At 44.7% G+C, this 24,428-nt stretch overlaps 2 protein-coding genes across 5 annotated transcripts in view; both read right to left on the bottom strand.

The window, feature by feature from the left end:
• Positions 1-12,655, bottom strand: part of serinc5 (serine incorporator 5) — a 54,861-nt gene extending 42,206 nt beyond the window's left edge. Inside the window, exon 1 of one of the 4 annotated variants that reach the window (XM_036979923.2) lies at positions 12,334-12,655. In XM_036979923.2, the coding sequence (XP_036835818.1) occupies positions 12,334-12,360 (27 nt within the window). In that variant the 5' untranslated portion in view covers positions 12,361-12,655. The remainder of the gene's footprint in view (positions 1-12,333) is intronic. The other 3 variants (XM_036979925.2, XM_036979924.2, XM_090237695.1) reach the window with 3 other exon arrangements.
• A 4,554-nt stretch (positions 12,656-17,209) lies between these two features.
• Positions 17,210-23,609, bottom strand: cdk7 (cyclin dependent kinase 7). Its single transcript, XM_021606202.3, has 12 exons — positions 23,486-23,609; positions 23,016-23,075; positions 21,777-21,810; positions 21,463-21,530; positions 21,107-21,175; positions 20,239-20,349; positions 19,608-19,726; positions 19,397-19,496; positions 18,950-19,036; positions 18,646-18,795; positions 18,232-18,376; positions 17,210-17,620 (listed from the first exon to the last, which is right to left on the bottom strand). The coding sequence occupies exons 1-12, from the start codon at positions 23,549-23,551 to the stop codon at positions 17,592-17,594; spliced, it is 1,038 nt and encodes a 345-aa protein (XP_021461877.1). The 5' UTR covers positions 23,552-23,609; the 3' UTR covers positions 17,210-17,591.
• Between the last annotated feature and the right edge of the window lie 819 nt (positions 23,610-24,428).

Here is a 24,428-nt window from a genome sequence, read left to right as displayed (position 1 = left end):
ATGCACAGTGCAGAAATGTATCACTGAACTAGAGGTCGACCGATAATGATTTTTCAACGCCAATACCAATACCGATTATTGGAGGACCAAAAAAAAAGCCGATACCGATTAATCGGACGATTAAAAAAAAATGTATTTGTAATAATGACAATTACAACACTACTGAATGAACACTTATTTAAACTTAATATAATACATCAATAAATTCAATTTAGCCTCAAATAAATAATGAAACATGTTCAATTTGGTTTAAATAATGCAAAAACAAAGTGTTGTAAAATAAAGTAAAAGTGCAATATGTGCCATGTAAAAAAGCTAACGTTTAAGTTCCTTGCTCAGAACATGAGAACATATGAAAGCTGGTGGTTCCTTTAAACATGAGTCTTCAATATTCCCAGGTAAGAAGTTTTAGGTTGAAGTTGTTATAGGAATTATAGGACTATTTCTGTTATGGTGCGTGAATGAGGACCCAAAAGCGAATCAACTTAAACAGAGCTTCTTTAATTACCAAACATAGGTAGGCTCAGATGGACCGGCAGATTCCGACAGGACAGGACAAGGTTACAGCAAACATGACGACAGTCTGGTTCAGGCATGAATGACACAAACAAACAAGAATCCGACAAGGACAGGAGCAGAAACAGAGAGAGATATAGGGACCTAATCAGAGGGAAAAAGGGAACAGGTGGGGAACGGGGTGAATGGGTAGTTAGAGGAGACAAGGGACAGCTGGGGGAAAGCGGGGGAGAAAAGGTAACCTAACACGACCAGCAGAGGGAGACAGGGTGAAGGGAAAGGACAGAGACAAGACAACATGACAGTACATGACAGTACCCCCCCACTCACCGAGCGCCTCCTGGCGCACTCGAGGAGGAAACCTGGCGGCAACGGAGGAAATCATCAATCAGCGCACGGTCCAGCACGTCCCGAGAGGGAACCCAACTCCTCTCCTCAGGACCGTACCCCTCCCAGTCAACTAGGTACTGATGACCACGGCCCCGAGGACGCATGTCCAAGATTTTACGGACCCTGTAGATAGGTGCGCCCTCGACAAGGATGGGGGGGGGGGGGGGGAGACGAGCGGGGGCGCGAAGAACGGGCTTAACACAGGAGACATGGAAGACCGGGTGGACGCGACGAAGATATCGCGGAAGAAGAAGTCGCACTGCGACAGGATTAATGACCTGAGAGATACGGAATGGACCAATGAACCGCGGGGTCAACTTGCGAGAAGCCGTCTTAAGGGGAAGGTTCTGAGTGGAGAGCCAAACTCTCTGACCGCGACAATATCTAGGGCTCTTAGTTCTACGCTTATTAGCAGCTCTCACAGTCTGCGCCCTATAACGGCAAAGTGCAGACCTGACCCTCTTCCAGGTGCGCTCGCAACGTTGGACAAAAGCCTGAGCGGAGGGGACGCTGGACTCGGCGAACTGAGATGAGAACAACGGAGGCTGGTACCCGAGGCTACTCTGAAAAGGAGATAGCCCGGTCGCAGACGAAGGAAGCGAGTTGTGGGCGTATTCTGCCCAGGGGAGCTGTTCTGACCAAGACGCAGGGTTGCGAAAAGAAAGACTGCGTAAGATGCGACCAATAGTCTGATTGGCCCGTTCTGCTTGACCGTTAGACTGGGGGTGAAAGCCGGAAGAGAGACTGACGGAAGCCCCAATCAAACGGCAAAACTCCCTCCAAAATTGAGACGTGAATTGCGGACCTCTGTCCGAAACGACGTCTGACGGAAGGCCATGAATTCTGAAAACATTCTCGATGATGATTTGTGCCGTCTCTTTAGCAGAAGGAAGCTTAGCAAGGGGAATGAAATGAGCCGCCTTAGAGAACCTATCGACAACCGTAAGAATAACAGTCTTCCCCGCTGACGAAGGCAGTCCGGTGACAAAATCTAAGGCGATGTGAGACCACGGTCGAGAGGGAATAGGAAGCGGCCTGAGACGGCCGGCAGGAGGAGAGTTACCGGACTTAGTCTGCGCGCAGACCGAACAAGCAGCCACGAAACGACGCGTGTCATGCTCCCGGGTGGGCCACCAGAAACGCTGGCGAATGGAAGCAAGCGTACCCCGAACGCCAGGGTGGCCGGCTAACTTGGCAGAGTGAGCCCACTGAAGAACGGCCAGACGAGTAGGAACGGGAACGAAAAGAAGGTTCCTAGGACAAGCGCGCGGCGACGGAGTTTGAGTGAGTGCTTGCTTTACCTGCCTCTCAATTCCCCAGACAGTCAACCCGACAACACGCCCCTCAGGGAGAATCCCCTCGGGGTCAGTGGAGGCTACTGAAGAACTGAAGAGACGAGACAAAGCATCAGGCTTGGTGTTCTTAGAGCCCGGACGATAAGAAATCACAAACTCGAAACGAGCGAAAAACAGCGCCCAACGCGCCTGACGCGCATTAAGTCGTTTGGCAGAACGGATGTACTCAAGGTTCCTATGGTCAGTCCAAACGACAAAAGGAACGGTCGCCCCCTCCAACCACTGTCGCCATTCGCCTAGGGCTAACCGGATGGCGAGCAGTTCGCGGTTACCCACATCATAGTTACGTTCCGACGGCGACAGGCGATGAGAAAAATACGCGCATGGGTGGACCTTGTCGTCAGAGAGGGAGCGCTGAGAAAGGATGGCTCCCACTCCCACCTCTGACGCGTCAACCTCGACAACGAACTGTCTAGAGACGTCAGGTGTAACAAGGATAGGAGCGGATGTAAAACGATTCTTGAGGAGATCAAAAGCTCCCTGGGCGGAAACGGACCACTTAAAGCACGTCTTGACAGAAGTAAGGGCTGTGAGAGGAGCTGCCACCTGACCGAAATTACGGATGAAACGACGATAGAAGTTCGCGAAGCCGAGAAAGCGCTGCAGCTCGACGCGTGACTTAGGGACGGGCCAATCAATGACAGCTTGGACCTTAGCGGGATCCATCTTAATGCCTTCAGCGGAAATAACAGAACCGAGAAATGTGACGGAGGAGGCATGAAAAGTGCACTTCTCAGCCTTCACAAAAAGACAATTCTCTAAAAGGCGCTGGAGGACACGTCGAACGTGCTGAACATGAATCTGGAGTGACGGTGAAAAAATCAGGATATCGTCAAGGTAAACGAAAACAAAGATGTTCAGCATGTCTCTCAGGACATCATTGACTAATGCCTGAAAGACAGCTGGAGCGTTAGCGAGGCCGAAAGGAAGAACCCGGTATTCAAAGTGCCCTAACGGAGTGTTAAACGCCGTCTTCCACTCGTCCCCCTCCCTGATGCGCACGAGATGGTAAGCGTTACGAAGGTCCAACTTAGTGAAAAACCTGGCTCCCTGCAGGATCTCGAAGGCTGAAGACATAAGAGGAAGCGGATAACGATTCTTCACTGTTATGTCATTCAGCCCTCGATAATCTATGCAGGGGCGCAGAGACCCGTCCTTCTTCTTGACAAAAAAAAACCCCGCTCCGGCGGGAGAGGAGGAGGGGACTATGGTACCGGCGTCAAGAGCTACAGACAAATAATCTTCGAGAGCCTTACGTTCGGGAGCCGACAGAGAGTATAGTCTACCCCGGGGGGGGGTGGTTCCCGGAAGGAGATCAATACTACAATCATACGACCGGTGTGGAGGAAGAGAGGTGGCCCTGGACCGACTGAACACCGTGCGCAGATCGTGATATTCCTCCGGCACCCCTGTCAAATCACCAGGCTCCTCCTGTGAAGAAGAGACAGAGGAAACAGGAGGGATAGCAGACATTAAACATTTCACATGACAAGAGACGTTCCAGGAGAGGATAGAATTACTAGACCAATTAATGGAAGGATTATGACAAACTAGCCAGGGATGGCCCAAAACAACAGGTGTAAAAGGTGAACGAAAAATTAAAAAAGAAATGGTTTCACTATGATTACCAGAGGCAGTGAGGATTAAATGTAGCGTCTCACGCTGAATCCTGGGGAGAGGACTACCATCCAGGGCGAACAAGGCCGTGGGCTCCTTTAACTGTCTGAGAGGAATGTCATGTTCCCGAGCCCAGGTCTCGTCCATAAAACAGCCCTCCGCCCCAGAGTCTATTAAGGCACTGCAGGAAGCTGACGAACCGGTCCAGCGTAGATGGACCGACAAGGTAGTGCAGGATCTTGAAGGAGAGACAGGAGTAGTAGCGCTCACCAGTAGCCCTCCGCTTACTGACGAGCTCTGGCCTTTTACTGGACATGAAGTGACAAAATGACCAGCGGAACCGCAATAGAGACAGAGGCGGTTGGTGATTCTCCGTTCCCTCTCCTCAGTCGAGATGCGGATACCTCCCAGCTGCATGGACTCAGCACCCGAGCCGGCAGAGGAAGATGGTAGTGATGCGGAGAGGGAGGCGACGGAGAGCGCGAGCTCCTTTCCACGAGCTCGGTGACGAAGATCAACCCGTCGCTCAATGCGAATAGCGAGTTCAATCAAGGAATCCACGCTGGAAGGAACCTCCCGGGAGAGAATCTCATCCTTTACCTCTGCGCGGAAACCCTCCAGAAGACGAGCGAGCAAGGCCGGCTCGTTCCAGCCACTGGAGACAGCAAGAGTGCGAAACTCAATAGAGTAGTCTGTTATGGATCGATTGCCTTGACATAGGGAAGACAGGGCCCTGGAAGCCTCCTCCCCAAAAACAGATCGATCAAAAACCCGTATCATCTCCTCCTTAAAGTCTTGATACTGGTTAGTACACTCAGCCCTTGCCTCCCAGATTGCCGTGCCCCACTCACGAGCCCGTCCAATAAGGAGAGATATGACGTAGGCGACACGAGCAGTGCTCCTGGAGTAAGTGTTGGGCTGGAGAGAAAACACAATATCACACTGGGTGAGGAACGAGCGGCATTCAGTGGGCTCCCCAGAGTAACACGGCGGGTTATTGATTCTGGGCTCCGGAGATTCGAAAGCCCTGGAAGTGGCCGGTGGATCGAGGCGGAGATGGTGAACCTGTTCTGTGAGGTTGGAGACTTGGGTGGCCAGGGTCTCAACGGCATGTCGAGCAGCAGACAATTCCTGCTTGTGTCTGCCTAGCATCGCTCCCTGGATCTCGACGGCTGAGTGGAGAGGATCCGAAGTCGCTGGGTCCATTCTAGGTCGGATTCTTCTGTTATGGTGCGTGAATGAGGACCCAAAAGCGAATCAACTTAAACAGAGCTTCTTTAATTACCAAACATAGGTAGGCTCAGATGGACCGGCAGATTCCGACAGGACAGGACAAGGTTACAGCAAACATGACGACAGTCTGGTTCAGGCATGAATGACACAAACAAACAAGAATCCGACAAGGACAGGAGCAGAAACAGAGAGAGATATAGGGACCTAATCAGAGGGAAAAAGGGAACAGGTGGGGAACGGGGTGAATGGGTAGTTAGAGGAGACAAGGGACAGCTGGGGGAAAGCGGGGGAGAAAAGGTAACCTAACACGACCAGCAGAGGGAGACAGGGTGAAGGGAAAGGACAGAGACAAGACAACATGACAGTACATGACAATTTCTCTCTATACGATTTGTATTTCATATACTTTTGACTATTGGATGTTCTTATAGGCACTTTAGTATTGCCAGTGTAACAGTATAGCTTCCGTCCCTCTCCTCGCCTCTACCTGGGCTCGAACCAGGAACACATCGACAACAGCCACCCTTGAAGCAGCGTTACCCATGCAGAGCAAGGAACAACCACTCCAAGTCTGAAACGCTATTAGCGCGCACCCTGCTAACTAGCTAGCCATTTCACATCGGTTACACCAGCCTAATCTCGGGAGTTGATAGGCTTGAAGTCATAAACAGCTCAATGCTTGAAGCACAGCGAAGAGCTGCTGGCAAAACGCATGAAAGTGCTGTTTGAATGAATGCTTACAAGCCTGCTGGTGCCTACCATCGCTCAGTCAGTCTGCTCTAGCAAATCATAGACTTAATTATAACATAATAACACACAGAAATACGAGCCTAGGTCATTAATATGGTCGAATCCGGAAATTATCATCTCGAAAACAAGACGTATATTCTTTCAGTGAAATACGGAACCGTTCCTTATTTGATCTAACGGGTGGCATCCCTAAGTCAAAATATTCCTGTTACATTGCACAACCTTCAATGTTATGTCATAGTTACGTAAAATTCTGGCAAATTAGGTGGCCCATACTGTTGCATATACACTGACTCTGCGTGCAATGAATGCAAAAGAAGTGACACAATTTCACCTGGTTAATATTGCCTGCTAACCTGGATTTCTTTTAGCACAATATGCAGGTTTAAAAAATATATACTTCTGTGTATTGATTTTAAGAAAGGCATTGATGTTTATGGTTAGGTACATTCGTGCAACGATTGTGCTTTTTTCGCAAATGCACTTCTGTTAAATCATCACCCGTTTGGCGAAGTTGGCTGTCTTTGTTAGGAAGAAATAGTCTTCACAGTTCGCAACGAGTCATGTTAGCAGGCAATATTAACTAAATATGCAGGTTTAAAAATATATACTTGTGTATTGATTTTAAGAAAGGCATTGATGTTTATGGTTAGGTACACATTGGAGTAAAGACAGTCCTTTTTCGCGAATACGCACCGCATCGATTATATGCATATAACCACACGCTAAATAAACTAGTAATATCATCAACCATGTGTAGTTAACTAGTGATTATGATTGATTGATTGTTTTTTATAAGATAAGTTTAGTGCTAGCTAGCAACTTACCTTGGCTTACTGCATTCACGTAACAGGCAGTCTCCTCGTGGAGTGCAATGTAATCAGGTGGTTGGAGCGTTGGACTAGTTAACTGTAAGGTTGCAAGATTGAATCCCTGAGCTGACAAGGTAAAAATCTGTCATTCTGCCCCTGAACAAGGCAGTTAACCTACCGTTCCTAGGCCGTCATTGAAAATAAGAATGTGTTCTGAACTGACTTGCCTAGTTAAATAAAGATTAAATAAAGGTGTAAAAAATAATAATAATACATTTTTAAAAAATTGGCCAAATCGGTGTCCAAAAATACAGATTTCCGGTTGTTATGAAAACTTGAAATCGGCCCTAATTAATCGGCCATTCCGATTAATCGGTCGACCTCTACGCTGAACTGTTTCCTATACACTGACACGGACACACAATCACACAATCACACACACAGGTTTACCAACTCCTTAACGGGGTAAATACAGCCCCTGGTTACGCTAAACAAAGACAGGCGTATAAAGGAAGTGAGAAAGCGAGAGAGAAAGCGAGAGAGAAAGGGACAAAGGGAATGTTGAGCAACCCAAGAGGCATCCATGACAGAAACAAACTGAAGAAAAGAGACCCACAGAGGCACAGGCGGACAGACAGACAGTACACAGAGGCACAGGCGGACAGACAGACAGTACACAGAGGAAGAATGTGGTCCAGTCATAACACACTGCTACACAGCCATATTTATCTTTACCTCCGACACAACCACACAGATAAAGCATCTAGCTAATAACTGTGTTATAGACAATGGAATACCTCTAGTTACATGTCACTTGTAACTTGCTAGGTTATTGATATCTATGCACTGTTGAAAGTGAAAAGTAAGCTACCTGCTGAACGGGGCTTACAATAGATATTATTTAGATTGTTCAGGTTCACCATCAGCAATAGTTTTGGTAGTTTTGCTTTAAACAATCAGTGTACTGTATATGGTCACTTTTAGAGAGGCTTACAGGATGTCAGAAGCAAGAGGAGAAGACCATTCGTTTTTGAGATGGGGGTGAAATCCAAAGTTGTTCTATATATTCCTTTGCAATAAATATTGATACATTACCAGCTCAAATACTTAATCTGCAAAAATGACAAGTGAATTGGTGGGTGATGGTGATTTCAGAACCAAAGTGGGGAGACAAAAACAATCTGCTACATTGCCCCCCCACCCCACCCCCCTGATCTGATAGTGGGGTGGTAGATGCCTAGTCTCCCTTATGGCTCAGCTCAGGTGTCTACATCTTTCTTTCTCTCTCGCTTCCATTAGCACCAAGCAGACGGGCATTTCACTGGGTTTCATCATACTACCCTCTCTACATGCAGACCCTCAGCACATCCGGGTACATGCTAAATAAACATCCAAACATAAACACACACTAAACTAAAGCAGAGCAACTAGCTCCAGACATAGTCCTACTCCCAACCACAACTATGCTCTCATCGTAGCCTGAGCCAAACTCTAGTCTTCTAATGGCTATACCTGGTACAGGCCAAGCCAATCAAAGACCACATTATCCTGGGTTTTGATTGAGGGCTCAGCTCAAGTCCCCTCCTCCTATGGATGCCTGTATTCGTCTGTGCTCACAGGCAGAGGGGTTTTGAAAGGACACTTCATCATAATCACTACACGTGTTGTTTCCTAAACATGAAGACAGTCAGTCTATGAGACTGACTATGCATATCTACACTATGGCTTTGTTTACTTAGCCACGTTGGTTCAGAAGGAAACCTTCTGTCACTGTTCCAGGGTCAGATCTCTTTGCCCAAGGCCTGACCTCTACTATTATGGGCTAAACTACTCAGCAGGCCTGGGATCTGTGTCTGAATGTAGAGTGGGGCCATGTGGCACTGTGGCAGGCCCGGAGTGACAGACATCTACTGGATGTTTATGTTAGTCAGCTGCAGGTGTGTGTGTCTGCCAGACTAGTACTGCAAGGCAGGTGTATGCTGAGTCAGTGTGTGACTACAGTGTGTCCCTACCTCTCACTGCTGTGTTTGTCACCATAACGTTATGTTTCCAACGTAGGTCAGAGTTACGGCTGCATCTATCAGAGACACCTCCCTGGTCCAGACTCTCCTGTCCCAGACTACTTCTCTCCGCGTCCATCTACACCACCGTTTCTGTCCCTATTCTGTCAAGCTCTGGCCCATTTCTCTCCAATACTAATCTAAGCCAAAACAGCCAGCCCCCCCACATTCAACCAAGGAGGAAATGAACAGACCACCCGCAGACCACACACACAGACACACACAAACGTATACACACACTGTCAAAACAAACACAAATACACACACACGTTGACAGGGACAAAGCTAATAGGGGTCTGTGACCAGATTAGCATATGGCCTGTACAGCAGGACAATTTTGACTAAAGTGTTTGTGCTTAATTTACTGCAAATCTAAGCCACACACACACCACCCCTCATTTCCTTTGATTCCTTTCTCTATTGAATGGGCTGAAGGCATGGCCCTGACTGCACTGGATAAGGGATGTGTCCCTGTAATTAAATTCATCTGGAGGAGAAACTATTCCGTGTGGTTAGACTAGCAGGCAGTTAGGATCAGCCCTGGCCCATGATCCACTCATCCTTAATGGAACAATGCCAAGAACTAGGTCTATTCCATGGGAAATATACGTTTTCTGTATCCCTGCTTGGATGATATATTTTCCTGAAATATCTCAACATGAACTCATGTTTAACTATGTGTTAGTGGACTTTTGATTGGTTGGTTTGACACTAGAAACCTATGAGTAAACTACCCCGTAGTCTTTTCAGCCATAGAAGCTCTGCTCGTCACCTAATGGCTTGGCCATATCATCCCCAAGTAGCCGTCTCTAGACTTGACAGTTCATGCAGCTTTTGTATTCTGATCACGTCATGCGTCTACACCTAGGATAATCAAATCAAACTTTATTTGCCACATGCGCCAAAAACAACAAGTGTAGACTTTACCGTGAAATGCTTAGGTACAAGCCGTTAACCAACAGTGCAGTTCAAGGGTATCGTGTCTAGACTTGGCAGCTCATGCAACTTTTGTATTCTGATCATGGAGTGTCTGGATTCCCTTTTCCCGCGCTATATTTAAATGCCAGTATGTGAGTATAAATCTGATAATAACAAAACAACAACTTGATGGCAGTAGCCAACTGCTGTAGCTAACTAGCCAGCTAGCTTCTGTAACTAGCCAACTGAAGGGATTGCAAAAAGGTTAGCATAACTCTAGCCAAACAAAAAATAGTTTTCCTAATAAGCTAGCTGGCTAGCATTTATGTAGCCAGCAAACACGTTCCTCACCGGCTAGGAACGCATTTCCTCCAATGTTTAATGAAAAAAAGGTGCCTCTCGCTCCCAAAACACATATTTTATGAAGACTTGTGGGCGAAGTGAGGATGGCGTCGCCCGCTGTATGTGCTTTCAGTAGCCTGATAGAGTCCAGACTGAGGAGAAACCCGCACACAATGCATCCCTGACCACCTCCTGAAGGGGTCAGCCAGATCTGAACACAATTCAATTTTCTATTACAATTTAAGGGCCTTAATTGGAATGGGAAACATGTTTACATTGCCAAAGAAAGTGAAATAGATCATAAACAAAAGTGAAACAAGCGCTAAAAAAATAAACAGTAAACATTACACTTACAAAAGTTCCAAATGAATAAAGACATTTAAAATGTCATATTATGTCTATATACAGTGTTGTAATGATGTGCAAATAGTTAAAGTACAAAAGGGGGAAAAAAATAAACATAATAACAAATAAACATAATGCTGTTTGTTCTTCACTGGTTGACCTCCTCTTGTGGCAACAGGTCATAAATATTGCACACTGTGATATTTCACCGAATAGATATGGGAGTTTATCAAAATTGGATTTGTTTCAAATTCTTTGTGGGTCTGTGTAATCTGAGGGAACTATGTGTCTCTAATATGGTCATACATTTGGCCGGAAGTTAGGAAGTGCAGCTCAGTTTCCATCTCATTTTGTGGGCAGTGTGCACATAGCCTGTCTCCTTTTCCATGCCAGGTCTGCCTTTGGGGGCCTTTCTCAATAGCAAGGCTATGCTCACTGAGTCTGTACATAGTCAACGATTTCCTTAATTTTGGATCAGTCACGGTGGTCAGGTATTCTGCCACTGTGTACTCTCTGTTTAGGGCCAAATAGCATTCTGGTTTGCTCTGTTTATTTTGTAAATTATTTCCAATGTGTCAAGTAATTATCTTTTTCTTTTCTCATGATTTGGTTGGGTCTAAGTGTTGCTGTCCTGGGGCTGGGTCTGTTTGTGTTTGTGAACAGAGCCCCAGGACCAGCTAGCTTATGGGGCTCTTCTCCAGGTTAATTTCTCTGTAGGTGATGGCTTTGTTATGGAAGGTTTGGGAATCGCTTCCTTTTAGCTGGTTGTAGAGTTTAACGTCTCTTTTCTGAATTTTCATAATTAGCGTGTATCGGCCTAATTCCGCTCTGCATGCATTACTTGGTGTTTTACATTGTACACAGAGGATATTTTTGAAGAATTCTGCATCCAGTCTCAATTTGGTGTTTGTTCCATTTTGTGAATTCTTGGTTTGTGAGCGGACCCCAGGCCTCACAACCATAAAGGGCAATGGGTTCAATAACTGTTTCAAGTATTTTTAGATCCTAATTGGTATGTCGAATTTTATTCTGATAGCAGAAGTTGCATGTATGTGTCAAGTGTAGACACGATTCTTGGGACATCTCTACCCTAAATCCCAACCCTAACCGTAACTCCTATGGTGGTTAAGGTAACGGTTAAATGTAGGGTTAAGGTTAGGGGTTAAGGTTAGGATTTGGGGTAGGGACGTCCCAGTGGTCATGTCTACACTTGACACTTAGACGCGACTTCTGCTATCAGAATACGAAGATCGCATTGTATATTGAATTAAACTCAGTACTGCTAGTCAAGCGGACACATATCATTAAAATGGGAAAGAAGAGATCTGCCAAAGCCATCAGAACCACACAGCATTACGTCACTGGAAAACTGTGAGATCAATTCAAAAAACGAATTGGACCAAGCCGAACACAAAGGCTAGACTATGTTTGTAGAGGTAGCCTGAGCGGCAAATTTAGGCACTGAACCCAAAATTGTGTCACCGCATGATAAACAGTGCAACGATATTAGAGTACATTGTTTACAGTCGAACTGACATTGCTAACACCAGTAACATTTTTGCCAGTTTACACAAATGTTACAGCCTCGCTTCTGATACGAATCACAAGAGCTTTGTAGATGCATTGTGCGCTAACGTTACTTTGTATACATTTTTGGAAGCTGTGTGGCTAAATTATCTTCGAGTTGTCATCAGCAAGGAATAGCTAGCTAAATTAGCTTTTAGCCAACCGTTGGAAGACACATATGCACACACACATTTAATAAAATACAGAAATTAATTTCAACCTTCAATACACATTGAAATTAAGAATAAAACAAAAACCACCACATGTCGACATTGTCCATCAAATGTAAACTACACATTATGCTGGAGTTTAAAATATTAGCAAAACAGGGATAGCTAGCTATAATATTAGCTGGTGCCGGAGATTTTTACATAAACGTGCCAACTAATATTCCGACATCAGTGAACACACTTGCTTATTATTACTCACCTGCCCTATACAGCGCGGGGTACACATCTTGTTACGGTGGTCAAAAATACCCTTTCAGAATGTAGCCCACTTTTCCAGTTCCGGACGTTCTCTTGTAGAGATCTACTTAAAAAGACCGTGGGGACAGTACGTGTGACCCAGTCTTCCCCGTCTCTCTCGTTCTCTCCCCCTCTCTCCTCCCACTGTTTTTACCGTGATGGCGTTACTTGCTACAGGCAGCTGCTGAACCACTCATTGCACAGACAAAAGCCACTATTTAACCTTTGAGTCACTAGAGCGTGACTCAAAGCAAGTAAGATGTAGAGGCACTGTGTAATAAATCACTATGAAGCGTTATAAACAGTTAATACGACAAAAGAAGATACTGTGACAATGACACATTTCATTTATAATATTGTCTTTTCTCATTTAATTTATTTCTCACTTCCGTTTTAGTCACATTGTTCTAGGTTCATATAGATTCCGTTCATAACAGTTGGTCAATAAACTCTTATATTAGGGATTAGAAATGTCCTACAGTCACAGTGAAATCCTTTTGAATAAACCGTGTGTGTGTGCGCGTGCGCGTCTGTTATTAATGTATCTGTCACGTTGTGTGTTTTTGTTACAGAAGTGTTACTGATTCTGGCGTTGGCTTTTCATAATGTTCCATAGTGGGACTATCACTGTAGTCACCATAGTGACAGACAACGAAATCTCAGTTCTCAGCTTCAACAACTTGTCTATTAACCGGAACCTGGGTGATGACACTGACCTCATCTTCTCAAACTTTTCTCTTTTCTCTCTTTCATTTCCACAGAGAAACGCAAACAAGATACAGGGAGGAATGTTTAGAGGGGCTGTTTTTTTTCACTCAGTGTGGGTGTGTTTGTCTATGTGTTTGTGTGGACTAAAATGACCTTCACATGGATACAGAATGGCTTATCGGAGCCCACTCACACAGGCAGCCTTTTCCTACTCTGTCCTTGTGAGTAATATGGGACAGGGAAGCCTGGGCGTTTATTTAATTTAACATAATATTAATATTTATTTTCATATCATGTGATGCCGAGAACCAATATCATGTGATATTGAAGTCAAAGTCAGATAAGGGAGCTGGCATTTGATCTTGAGTCAAACGTGCATTCTCTCATTCTGTCTCGCATTTTCTCACAGAATGAGCGATGTAGGGCTTAACAATGGCGCTCATAACTATTCTTGGAGTGATTCTGCTATCACAGTGTGAGCTGATAACTGGCCTCTTGTGTACAACTGCTGTGTGTGTCATCTGACGCCGCCGTCACACACACACCATCCATTCACACACACACTGGACCCTGTCATTTCTCCAGGCTCGGCCGCCACACAAGGCCATTGTGTCCCTGCTCTGCTGTTCCAGTGCTGTATTGTATTGTGGGGCATCATTGCCCTCACCTCAACCCTGAGCCCCATGATCCAAATGACAGAGGTCTGTCTGGACTGAGTCCTGCTCCAATACTCCAATAAGATGTCCTTCCTTCCTTTTCATTGAGATAACAATCACTGATCCAACAGCATTTGATGGGTGAAAGTCAATAAGGGCCTCACTACAGTACAGGTGTAGAGGACGGCAGCTTTTGACATGCTCTGTTCTGACACAACTGGACAGGGAAGAGCTAAAAGGTAGTCTCCTCTCTCAACCTCTACGGAGTGCTGACTGCCCTGAGTTTGGCGAGAGACTAAGTCTGTCATGAGATCTGCTCTCACTTGTCAGGTTGTGTTAGATCAGTCTGGACAGAGGGGACAGTAGTGATTGGGGGAAAGTATATACAGTAGAGTATCACAATATTATTTTTGATTATAAACTGGGTGGTTCGAGCCCTGAATGCTGATTGGCTGACAGCCGTGGTATATCAGACTGTATACCATAGGAATGACAAAGAGATGACTGCGTGAATCAGGCCTTCATGGTCGAATTTCTTCAAAGAAACCACTACTAAAGGACACCAATAATAAGAAGAGACTTACTTGGACCAAGAAACACAAGCAATGGACATTAGACCAGTGGAAATCTGCCCTTTGGTCTGATGAGTCCAAATTTGAGATTTTTGGTTCCAACCGCTGTGTCTTTGTGAGACGCAGAGTAGGTGAATGGATGATCTCCGCATGTGTGGTTCCCACCGTGAAGCATGGAGGAGATGGTGTGGGGGTGTTTTTTGGGGTTTTTTGTATATATTTTTTTACATTTAACCTTTATTTAACTAGGCAAGTCAGTTAAGAACAAATTCTTATTTACAATTATGGCCTACCAGGGAACAGTGGGTTAACTGCCTTGTTCAGGGGCAGAATGACAGATTCATACCTTGACAGCTTGGGGATTCGATCCAGCAACGCTCTAACCACTAGGCTACCTGCCGCTCTGCTGGTGACACTGTAATAGCTACCACAGCATTCTGCAGCGATACACCATCCCATCCGGTTTGTGCTTAGTGGGACTGTCATTTGTTTTTCAACTGGACAATGACCCAAAACACACCTCCAGGCTGTGTAAGGGCTATTTGACCAAGGAGAGTGGTGGAGTGCTGCACCAGATTACTTGGCCTCCACAATAACCCGATCTTAACCTAATTGAGATGGTTTGGGATGAGTTGGACCGCAGAGTTGAGGAAAAGGAGCCAACAAGTGCTCAGCATATGTGGGAAGTCCTTCAAGACTGTTGGAAAAGCATTCCAGGTGAAACTGGTTGAGAGAATGCCAAGCGTGTGCAAAGCAGTCATCAAGGCAAAGGATGGCTACTTTGAAGAATATAAAATATAAAATGTATTTTGATTTAATACTTTTTAGGTTACTACATGATTCCATATTTGTAATTTCATAGTTTTGTATGTAGAATGTAGTACAAATAAAGAAAAACCCTTGAATTAATAAGTGTGTCCAAACTTTTGAGTGGTACTGTAAGTATTGTCGTAATATCGTATTGGGAAGTCCGTGGAATTTCCCAGCCCTAGGGGACAGGAGGTCACTTTAGACTGTTGACATACAGCACTGCTGGTGGCACACTGGTGTCATACTGGAGCTGAACTGTGCCACCGTCTGCCCTGGAGGCATTATGTCTCCTTGTCGCACACATTCTCCCTCCCTCCCACAAACACAATGGGCAAGTTTGTTTGGCATGGCTCGGTGCCCCAGGGTGGGCAGGGCCTGCTCATTTCATGCCATTCTATTGGTCCTGAAGTGAAATCTCTATCAACTCGGGGAACCGGACCATGCAAAATGAACTTGCACACTCAAAATCTAATCAAACCCTGTCGCCGGTATCCATATTTCTGTCCACACACATTATTTTGCGAGATTTTCCTTCTTGGATTTTCATTGCAGACTAAACTATGTGTATTTTTAGTTAGTTTTCTATTATATACACACTACATGACCTGCTCATCAAACATCTCATTCCAAAATCATGTGCATTAATATGGAGTTGGTCCCCTCTTTGCTGCTATAACAGCCTCCACTGTTCTGGAAGGCTTTTCACTAGATGTTGGAACATTGCTGCAGGGACTTGCTTCCATTCAGCCACAAGAGCATTAGTGAGGTCGGGCACTGATGTTGGGCGTTTAGGCCTGGCTCGCAGTCGGCATTCCAATTCATCCCAAAGGTGTTAGATTGGGTTGAGGTCAGGGCTCTGTGCAGGCCAATCAAATTCTTCCACATCGATCCCAACAAACCACTTCTGTATATACTTTGCTTTGTGCACAGGGGCATTGTCATGCTGAGACTGGAAAGGGCCTTCCCCAAACTGTTGCCACAAAGTTAGAAGCACAGAACTGTCTATAATGTCATTGTAGGCTGTAGTGTTAAGATTTCCCTTCCTTAGAACTAAGGATCCCAAACCATAAAAAACAGCCCCAAACCATTTTTCCTTTTCCACCAAACTTTTCAGTTGGCACTATGGTAGCGTTCTCCTGGCATCCACAAAACCCAGATTAGTCTGTCAGATGGTGAAGCGTGACTCACCACTCCAAAGAACGTGTTTCCACTGCTCCAGAGTCCAATGAAGCATGACTTTACACCATTTCAGCCGACGCTTGGCATTGCGCATGGTGATCTTAGGCTTGTGTGCGGCTGCCTGGCCATGGAAACTTATTTCATGAAGCTCCTGACGATCAGGTCTTGTGCTGACATTGCTTCCAGAGGCAATTTGAAACTCTGTAGTGTTGCAATCGAGGGCAGACGATTTATACGCGCTTCAGCAATCGGCCATCCCGTTCTGTTAGCTTGTGTGGCCTACCACTTCACAGCTGAGCTGTTGTTCTGAGCTTCTAGGCGTTTCCACTTCACAATAACAGCACTTACAGTTGATCAGAGCAGAAATGTGACGAACTGACTTGTTGGAAAGGTGGCATCCTATGACGTTGCCAAGTTGAAAGTCCCTGAGCTCTTCAGTAAGGCCCTTCTACTGCCAATGTTTGTTTGTGTGCTCAATTTTATACACCCGTCTCAAGTTTGGCTGAAATATCCAAATCCACTCATTTGGAGGGCTGTCCACATATAGTGTTATATGCTTTAGTGTTTCTTTGCTTTCCTCACCTCTCACACAGCAAGAGAAGGTTTATTCTTTATACATTTATCAGGTTTCAGAGTCACTGTTTAAGTAGTGTAATCATTCAGAGCAGGAAGGGCACTGCCCTCCATGTGGGGTGAATGCCAACACAAACCAGAGAGTGGGAAAGGTGACATGAGGATTCCCAAACACAAGTTCCATATTTTATATTCCACAAAAATGTCCCACTAACAATTTTCATAAAATTCATGAAAAAAAACAGTATCAAATGTGATACTTCATTGTGGCGCGAGTTGGCTAAGAGTTGAGGTGTCACGTTATTTCAGAGGTGTCAACCAAATGAACAAGAGCATCAACTCAGACAGAATCATTTATTATCCTAAATCACTTACACACACACAAAAAAAAAAAAACTAAATCTATGAAATGAATTATAACGAAAAGCACGTCTTGCTGTTTTTTTCCTCGACCACATAAATAGTTCTACTCTAGCATGCTCTAACAGAGCTCAGAAATCATTGTTGCAATGAAGAATATCCAGAACCACTGTTCTAGACCACACCGGAGGTAGAAGTACTTGCCCCTTAAATAATCTGATCCTAGATCAGTGGTTAACACCAAATGTAGAAAGAAAGAAAAATGACCCTGGACCACTGGTTAGGGGCAACTTCTATCGAGTCCAATGAACCAAGTTCAACAGCAGGAGTGGTCATGTTGCTCCACTGAATCAAATCCCCCCTCACAGTATCAGTTTCTTCTTTATGGTGCCTGAAAAGGAAAAACAACCATTGATTTAATGAACATATAGACTCACCATCTGCTAACAACTCAATTCAGATTTCGGCACCCAGAGCCTCTTAAAAATAAAGCTTCGCTCAGGGTATTATAATATACAGCCCAGTCGACCATAATAGTTCCCAAACCACTGCTTGGAACCTCCCAGTAACACGGTTTCTGTTGCAGTAAAATGTACTGCCACCACCCTTTCAACTGTGTGTGTTCTAGTCCTGGGTTGCTCTAGCAGTCATTTTTACCACTGACACCCTTTTAATAACTGGGCTTGGAATCTAAATGGGATTCCAGCTCTATGCAAGTAACAACACGTTGCTCAGACTGTGAGATTACGTGTTTTTCATTGAATTTAATTGGTCACAGTACAAAAATATGTATGCATTCTTGGAATGGCCGCTTTCTGGCCCCACCAAATCTGGAAACCAGTCCTCGACTCCGTTGTACAAGCCAAACTGTCAGTTTAAATAAGCAAGTAGAATAATATTTCCCAATATCATTAATACCATGGTCAAACACAACCATGTATGATGGAATAATGATGCCTGTGCTATTGTGGTGAGGGGGGGAGGGGGGGGGGTGTTATTTACTCGTCTCCAGTCCGTCTCGTTTCCTCTTGATTCCGATGGTGAGGTTCTCCTTCTCTTTGAGAGCCTCTGCTGATGAGTTGGGCCGGGGCAGCTGGTGCCCGGGGGTCGGACCTGGTCTGTTACTGAAGTACCTCATCTTTAGAGCCTGGCGACAGGGGGTGGAGGGGGGGGGGGGGGGGGGGGGCTTTAGAGCTAGGAGAAACAGCAATGAATATACACAGAGAGAAGCTGAACTAAGGCTGCATCACAAGTGGCACCCTATTCCCCATAGGGCTCTGGTCAAAAACAAAAGTAGTACACTATATAGGGAACAGGATGCCATTAGGAGGTGCATATAATCTGCAGGGTAATACAACCATGTAAAAAATGAAGTAACTTGTGAAAGATACGCAGTGCCACAGCACACCAACATACCTGTGTAGCTGTAAGGCGTGTGGAAGGGTTGAAGGTGAATAGACCCTGAAGTAGCTCTAAGAGGTCGTCTCCTGCAGCACTGAAGATGTGTTCCAGAGGAGTACCAGGAAACAACTTAAACGACACATAGTCAGGTAGACTACTCATCCCCTAGAGATGGAGAGAGAGATAAAGAGAGAGACGGAAACATGAAGGCATGATTTAAATCCACAATTTAGAATTAAGGAACCAGGTATTTTAAAGCAGATGCTTTGTTTTAAAATAACCACACCTGCAGACGCAGAAAACACAGACGAGTACTCACAGGCCAGGTGTCATCTGTAGGAGTCCCCAGAGCTTCAAAGATCTTACTTAGCTGGTCCAGATCTGAGTCTCCAGCTAGGAAGGGTAACTGGAGAGAGACAGAGGGTGTTACACCACAAACATGCAGTGAGCATGGGCTCAGTCCCAAATGGCAACATATTCCTACGGGCCCTGGACAAAAGTAGTGCACTATATAGGGAATAGGGTTCTATTAGTGACACAGCCTTCGTGTGTACAGAAATATGTGTCTGACAATACAGTTCTGGAACCTTAATGCTCAGTCTAGATCAAAAAGTCACCATGAGACAAGACAATTTTGGAATTTCGATGAATCTGAGCTGTCTAGTTTCGCAGCATTTTTGTACCATTATACAGACAAATTGAGTCGTTTTGTCTTGTCTCAATGCTTAAATTGGACTGAGCTTATGTGGTGTGTGAGTGTGTATACCCTTAAGAGGAGCTCTGCAAGGATGCAGCCCACAGCCCACATGTCGACGCCCACCCCATACATCCTGGCACCGAACAACAACTCTGGAGAACGATACCACCTGAGAGAGCGCAAAGATTGCATCACAAACACAATGAAACATAAATTAAATGCATTTTTTAAAAACGAAATGGACAAAGGCTTTGAAAAGGAGTTTGAGAGTGACACCTACCTGGTGACTACCTGGTGAGTGTAGACTCTGTTAGGGCTGCCGAAGGCTTTAGCTAAACCAAAATCAGCCAGCTTCAACACACCATTCTCATCCAGCAGCAGGTTATTGGGCTTCAGATCCTACACACAGACACAGTATTTTACTAATTTCTCTTTTGCCAAGATAATCCACCTGACAGGTGTGGCATATCAAGAAGCTGATTAAGCAACATGAACATTACACAGGTGCACCTTGTGCTGGGGCAATAAAAGGCCACTAAAATGTGCAGTTTTGTCACAACACAATGCCACTGATGTCTCTAGTTTTGAGGGAGCGTGTGATTGGCATGCTGACTGCAGGAATGCCCACCAGAGCTGTTGCCTGAGAATTTCATGTTAATTTCTCTACCATAAGTCCACTCCAACGTCATTTCAGAGAATTTATCAGTACGTCCAACCGACCTCACAACCGCAACCCATGTGTAACCACACCACCCCATATTTCTGTTCAGTATATGTATATATTTTGGAGTTTTACAGTTACAAACAGATTCTGAAGATCAGTCTACTGCCCCTAACATTACCTCACACAGGCACCTATCAGAAGGTGTGTATTGTATGAGCATGCTTTGAGAAGGTGTGTGTTAACCTACCCTGTGCAGAACCCAGTGGTGGTGCATGTACTCCAGGCCCTGTAGAGTCATCACTATGAAGGCTTTGATGTTGGCTGGAGTCAAAACCAGACTGGTATCTTTGATGATCACCTAGAACACAGGAAAGGGAGTTAGACCAGGGATGTCAGTCTCAATAGTCTACAACCCCCTTTAACTCTACAGGTTCAGGTTCACAGACAACAAAACACCTCTCAGGAAAGCACAAGCTGATCTGACAGATTTTCAGCTCAACATCTCTATACATAGAAAGGCTATCAAATCCTCATATGTCAGACCTCTGTGCACTTTCTCTGTCAATGATCTGATAATGGTCATTAGATCATCTTGAGAGCGGGGTATGGCGGCTCTTAGGGGGTCTGTTTTCCTGCTCTCTACCTGAGTTTAACTGGCGGTGAAACTGGAGATTCATCTGAAGCCATCGGGCAGCCACAGACTCCCATAAATACAGATTTAATAGGAGAGATGGCGAGAGAAATGGGGATGGGCTGAGAGAGAGAGATTTGTTCCCCAGGGCCAGAGCTGGCCCTACAGAGCTCCTCAGAGAGAGATAGCAACCAACTAATACCATAGCTCTCAGGCTGCTCTCTCTCTGGGCAGTCTTTGATGTTCAGTTTGACTGAACCCATCTGTGCCTCAGGGAGGACATACCAGAGAGCTCTCAGAATGAACAGAGTACTAGTCTGTGAAGGTAGCCTCTCGCATATTCAAAAGGATATTAACCCATGAGTCCCAAGTAGTGCCTTCTCTCTCTGGAAAGAAATGGAGTATCCCTGTAGTTGCCTCTAGTGTCCAAAGCCACTTCTAGAATACCATCCCAATATGAACAAAACATAAAGCTCAGTCTTACCTCCAGATCTGTCTCCATGTAGTCAAACACCAAGCTGATGTTAGATTTGTGCCCGAATGCATCAAGCAGCTGAGAAACAGAGATATGGACACACGGTGATGTAAATGTAGGGATATACTGATACATGATATTGTGCTTACTTTGAGAACATTACACCATTTCACAGTAAAGGTGATGGTGAGCAAGATAATGAAGATAGTTTAGAAAGGATGCTTTGGTTATGGATTCATATCCAAATGAGCTCTAAATGATCATAAATGCAACTGATGAGGAAACTGATTCAGGGCTCTACCAGGAAAGCATTAATATTACTACTGACAGTTTCCATTACAACAGTGGTTTAGTTTGATTCTTACCCCAATAATGTTTGGGTGACTTAACTCCTGCAGTAGTTTAATCTCTCGTAGGGCTGTCCTGTTGATGCCTGAGAGATACATGATCAACAAACATGAGACAAATATTCTGAATCATACTTCATGGGGTGGCTTCCCAGACAAAGAGCCTAATCATTGACTTTAAAAAAATAAAACATTTTAATGGAGATTCTCCACTGAGTTTGCTTTTTAGTCCAGGAGTAAGTCAATCTGTATCAAGGAATCCAACCCATACATAAGTTTGAATCTAAACCACTCTGAAGCTCCTGTACTGGGGTGCGTGGACACACACTCACCATCTTTAGCCTCTGTTCTGTGTCCAACTTTGATCTGTCAGGAGAAACAGCACACACTATTAATAGTGTACATTATAATCAAACCACCATAGCTTTAAAGTGTGGATATGAAATCAACAGTTTCATGATGAATTGAATGGCATGGTGTAATCCTTTCCATATTGTCTGTCCTTAGCATCCTGTTCTCCCCGGCCCCCAGATTATACCCTACAAGGCCTACACAACAACCTTACGCAGAAAAATTGCTGCCGCTGGCAATGTACTTTGGAAGATTCTCAACCGGGCAAAAGTCAGTCCTCTCCTCCTCCACGACCGGGAAAATGGAAGCCTTATGTAGGAGTGTCAATTTGTTGATAACCGAACAGAGAAGTGTCCTCCTCTCCTCGACCATCTCCTCCTGCCGAGGAAGCACAAGTGTATCCTATCGGGGAAATGTTTTGAAATGTCACACCCTTTGAATCAGGGGTGTGTTCAGTACGACAGAACGGTGTGCAACGTTGAATTTAACGGAAACGGTACTGAACAACCAGTTGAAAAATGTTATGATCATGGTGGCAGAGAGGGCGATTACCGTATGGTGCCCTGGATCTGAACCCCGCCCTGTGCAACTAGGTCCTGGACTTCCTGACAGGCCGCCCCCAGGTGGTGAAGATAGGCACAACACCTCTGCCACGCTGATCCGCAACATGTGGATCCCACAGGGCTACATGCTCAGTCCCCTCCTGTACTCCCTGTTCACCCATGGTTGCATGGCAACGCACATCTCCAACTCAATCATCAAGTTTGCTGATGACACAACAGTGTTAGGCCTGAGTACCAACAACGACGAGACAGCCTACAGGGAGGTGGTGAGAGCCATAGTGGAGAAATGCCAGGAAAATAACCTCTCCCTCAACAAAACTAAGAAGCAGAACGTGGACTTCAGGAGACAGCAGAGAGAGTACGCCCCCATCCACAGGGCCATAGTGGAGAGGGTGAAAAGCTTCAAATTCCTCGGCATGCACATCACTGACGACGTGAAATGGTCCTTTCACAGACAGTGTGGTGAAGAAAGCGCAACAGCACCTCTTCAACCTTAGGAGGATAAAGTAAGTTGGTTAGGCCCCTAAGACTCTCACGAAATGCTACAGATACACCATTGAGACCATCCTGTTAGACAAAACCAAATCTAATTTTCCATTCTTTAGTGGTGCATTTTGTTGATCCTGAACCATTCATCCCAGATCTTAGGGACTTTACCTTCTTGATGGCAACTATTGTGTCGTTGGTCTTGTCCCTGGCTTTGTAAACAGTGGCAAACTGTGGGAAGGCAGGAATAACAACATTCGTTGATAAGTAAAACAGAGTGAAACTAACGTTACCATCAACTTCAAAAGTGACAAGCAGATAAATGTAGCTAGCTACTCAAACACAGCTGACGTTAGTGTAGTTAGCTAATGAATTACTGCTAGCTAGTTAATTCAGGTTATCATCAGACGGTTTTTTAATTACTGTAATTTTGAAGCTGTTGCCTTTGCAGAAATCGGCAACGTATCACAACTCATGCCATGGCTAGCTCACTGTGCTGCTTGCTAGCTAGGATAGTATTAGGTAGCAGCTAGCAATCGAGCTTTAGTTTTCTCTGAACCTATAAAGCGATGACGTTAATCTAAACAAAGCGGCTCATAAGCAAAACACTACTTTGGCAAGAGAATACTGTTTCTCATTACCTGACCCTCTCCCAGAAAATCTAGTTTTTCATATCTTTTTGCTCGGGACTTTACATCAAGCGCCATGATCACAATTTCAAACTGCAATTTCTCCAACTTCCGGCTTTGTTAAAGGTCCATAAGTATTTCCGGGTGAAACGAACATCGTTTTGAGTGTTAATTTTTGACCAACAGCGTCATCTGTTGGTTACTATTAACCCGAAGACTGATATCGACGTGATTATATGATCTAACCCACAAAACAAATAGTAACGATAGGTGTGTAGATATTCTATCTCCTTTTGTCAAAAAGAGAAACGCACTTGTAATATGGCAAATTATTGTCACCCAGGATGAAATCAGGGAGGGGACTGTGGATCTGGATCTGTCCTAGCCCATTATTGGACTAATGAAGCCTAACGTTACTACTTAGTCCAAGAACTTGAAATGTTCTAAACCCTGTCTAAGCTGGGGGAGCTATATATAATTGTTTTAAGGTCACACCAAGGATAATTTAGCTATTTGATTTTGAATTTTAAGACCCCTTAAAGTATGGCAAAAAAATCTATACAAAAAATATTTGATTAAACATTGTATTTGGCCTTACTGCTATTAGCCCACACAAACACATTAAGTAATAGTTTCACTACATGGAGCAACAAATAGTCGCCCCAAATGTGTTTAAATAAAGTTTGTTCTGAAGTGTCTGTCCTATATCTGAGACACATAAGAAAGATCAGGATACATTTGTATTTTTTTTTTTTTACATGTATTTAAGGTTCCCACAAAGCCATATTTACATATTACTGCGCTTGTTTACAGAAAACCGATGGAAGACAGAGTGGACTACCTGTGGTAATTACCTATCTGCATCTCAGAACAACTGTGTGTAAATGGAAGACCGACACCACAAACTAGTTGTCAATGAAAAATTTAATTCAAATCAAATTTTATTGGTCACATG

Source organism: Oncorhynchus mykiss, chromosome 6, assembly GCF_057628025.1.
Source record: "Oncorhynchus mykiss isolate SJ-2025 chromosome 6, ASM5762802v1, whole genome shotgun sequence".
Lineage (NCBI taxonomy): Eukaryota > Metazoa > Chordata > Actinopteri > Salmoniformes > Salmonidae > Oncorhynchus > Oncorhynchus mykiss.
The sequence above is the reverse complement of the archived record's forward strand: the minus strand, read 5'-3'. Positions and strand labels throughout refer to the sequence as shown.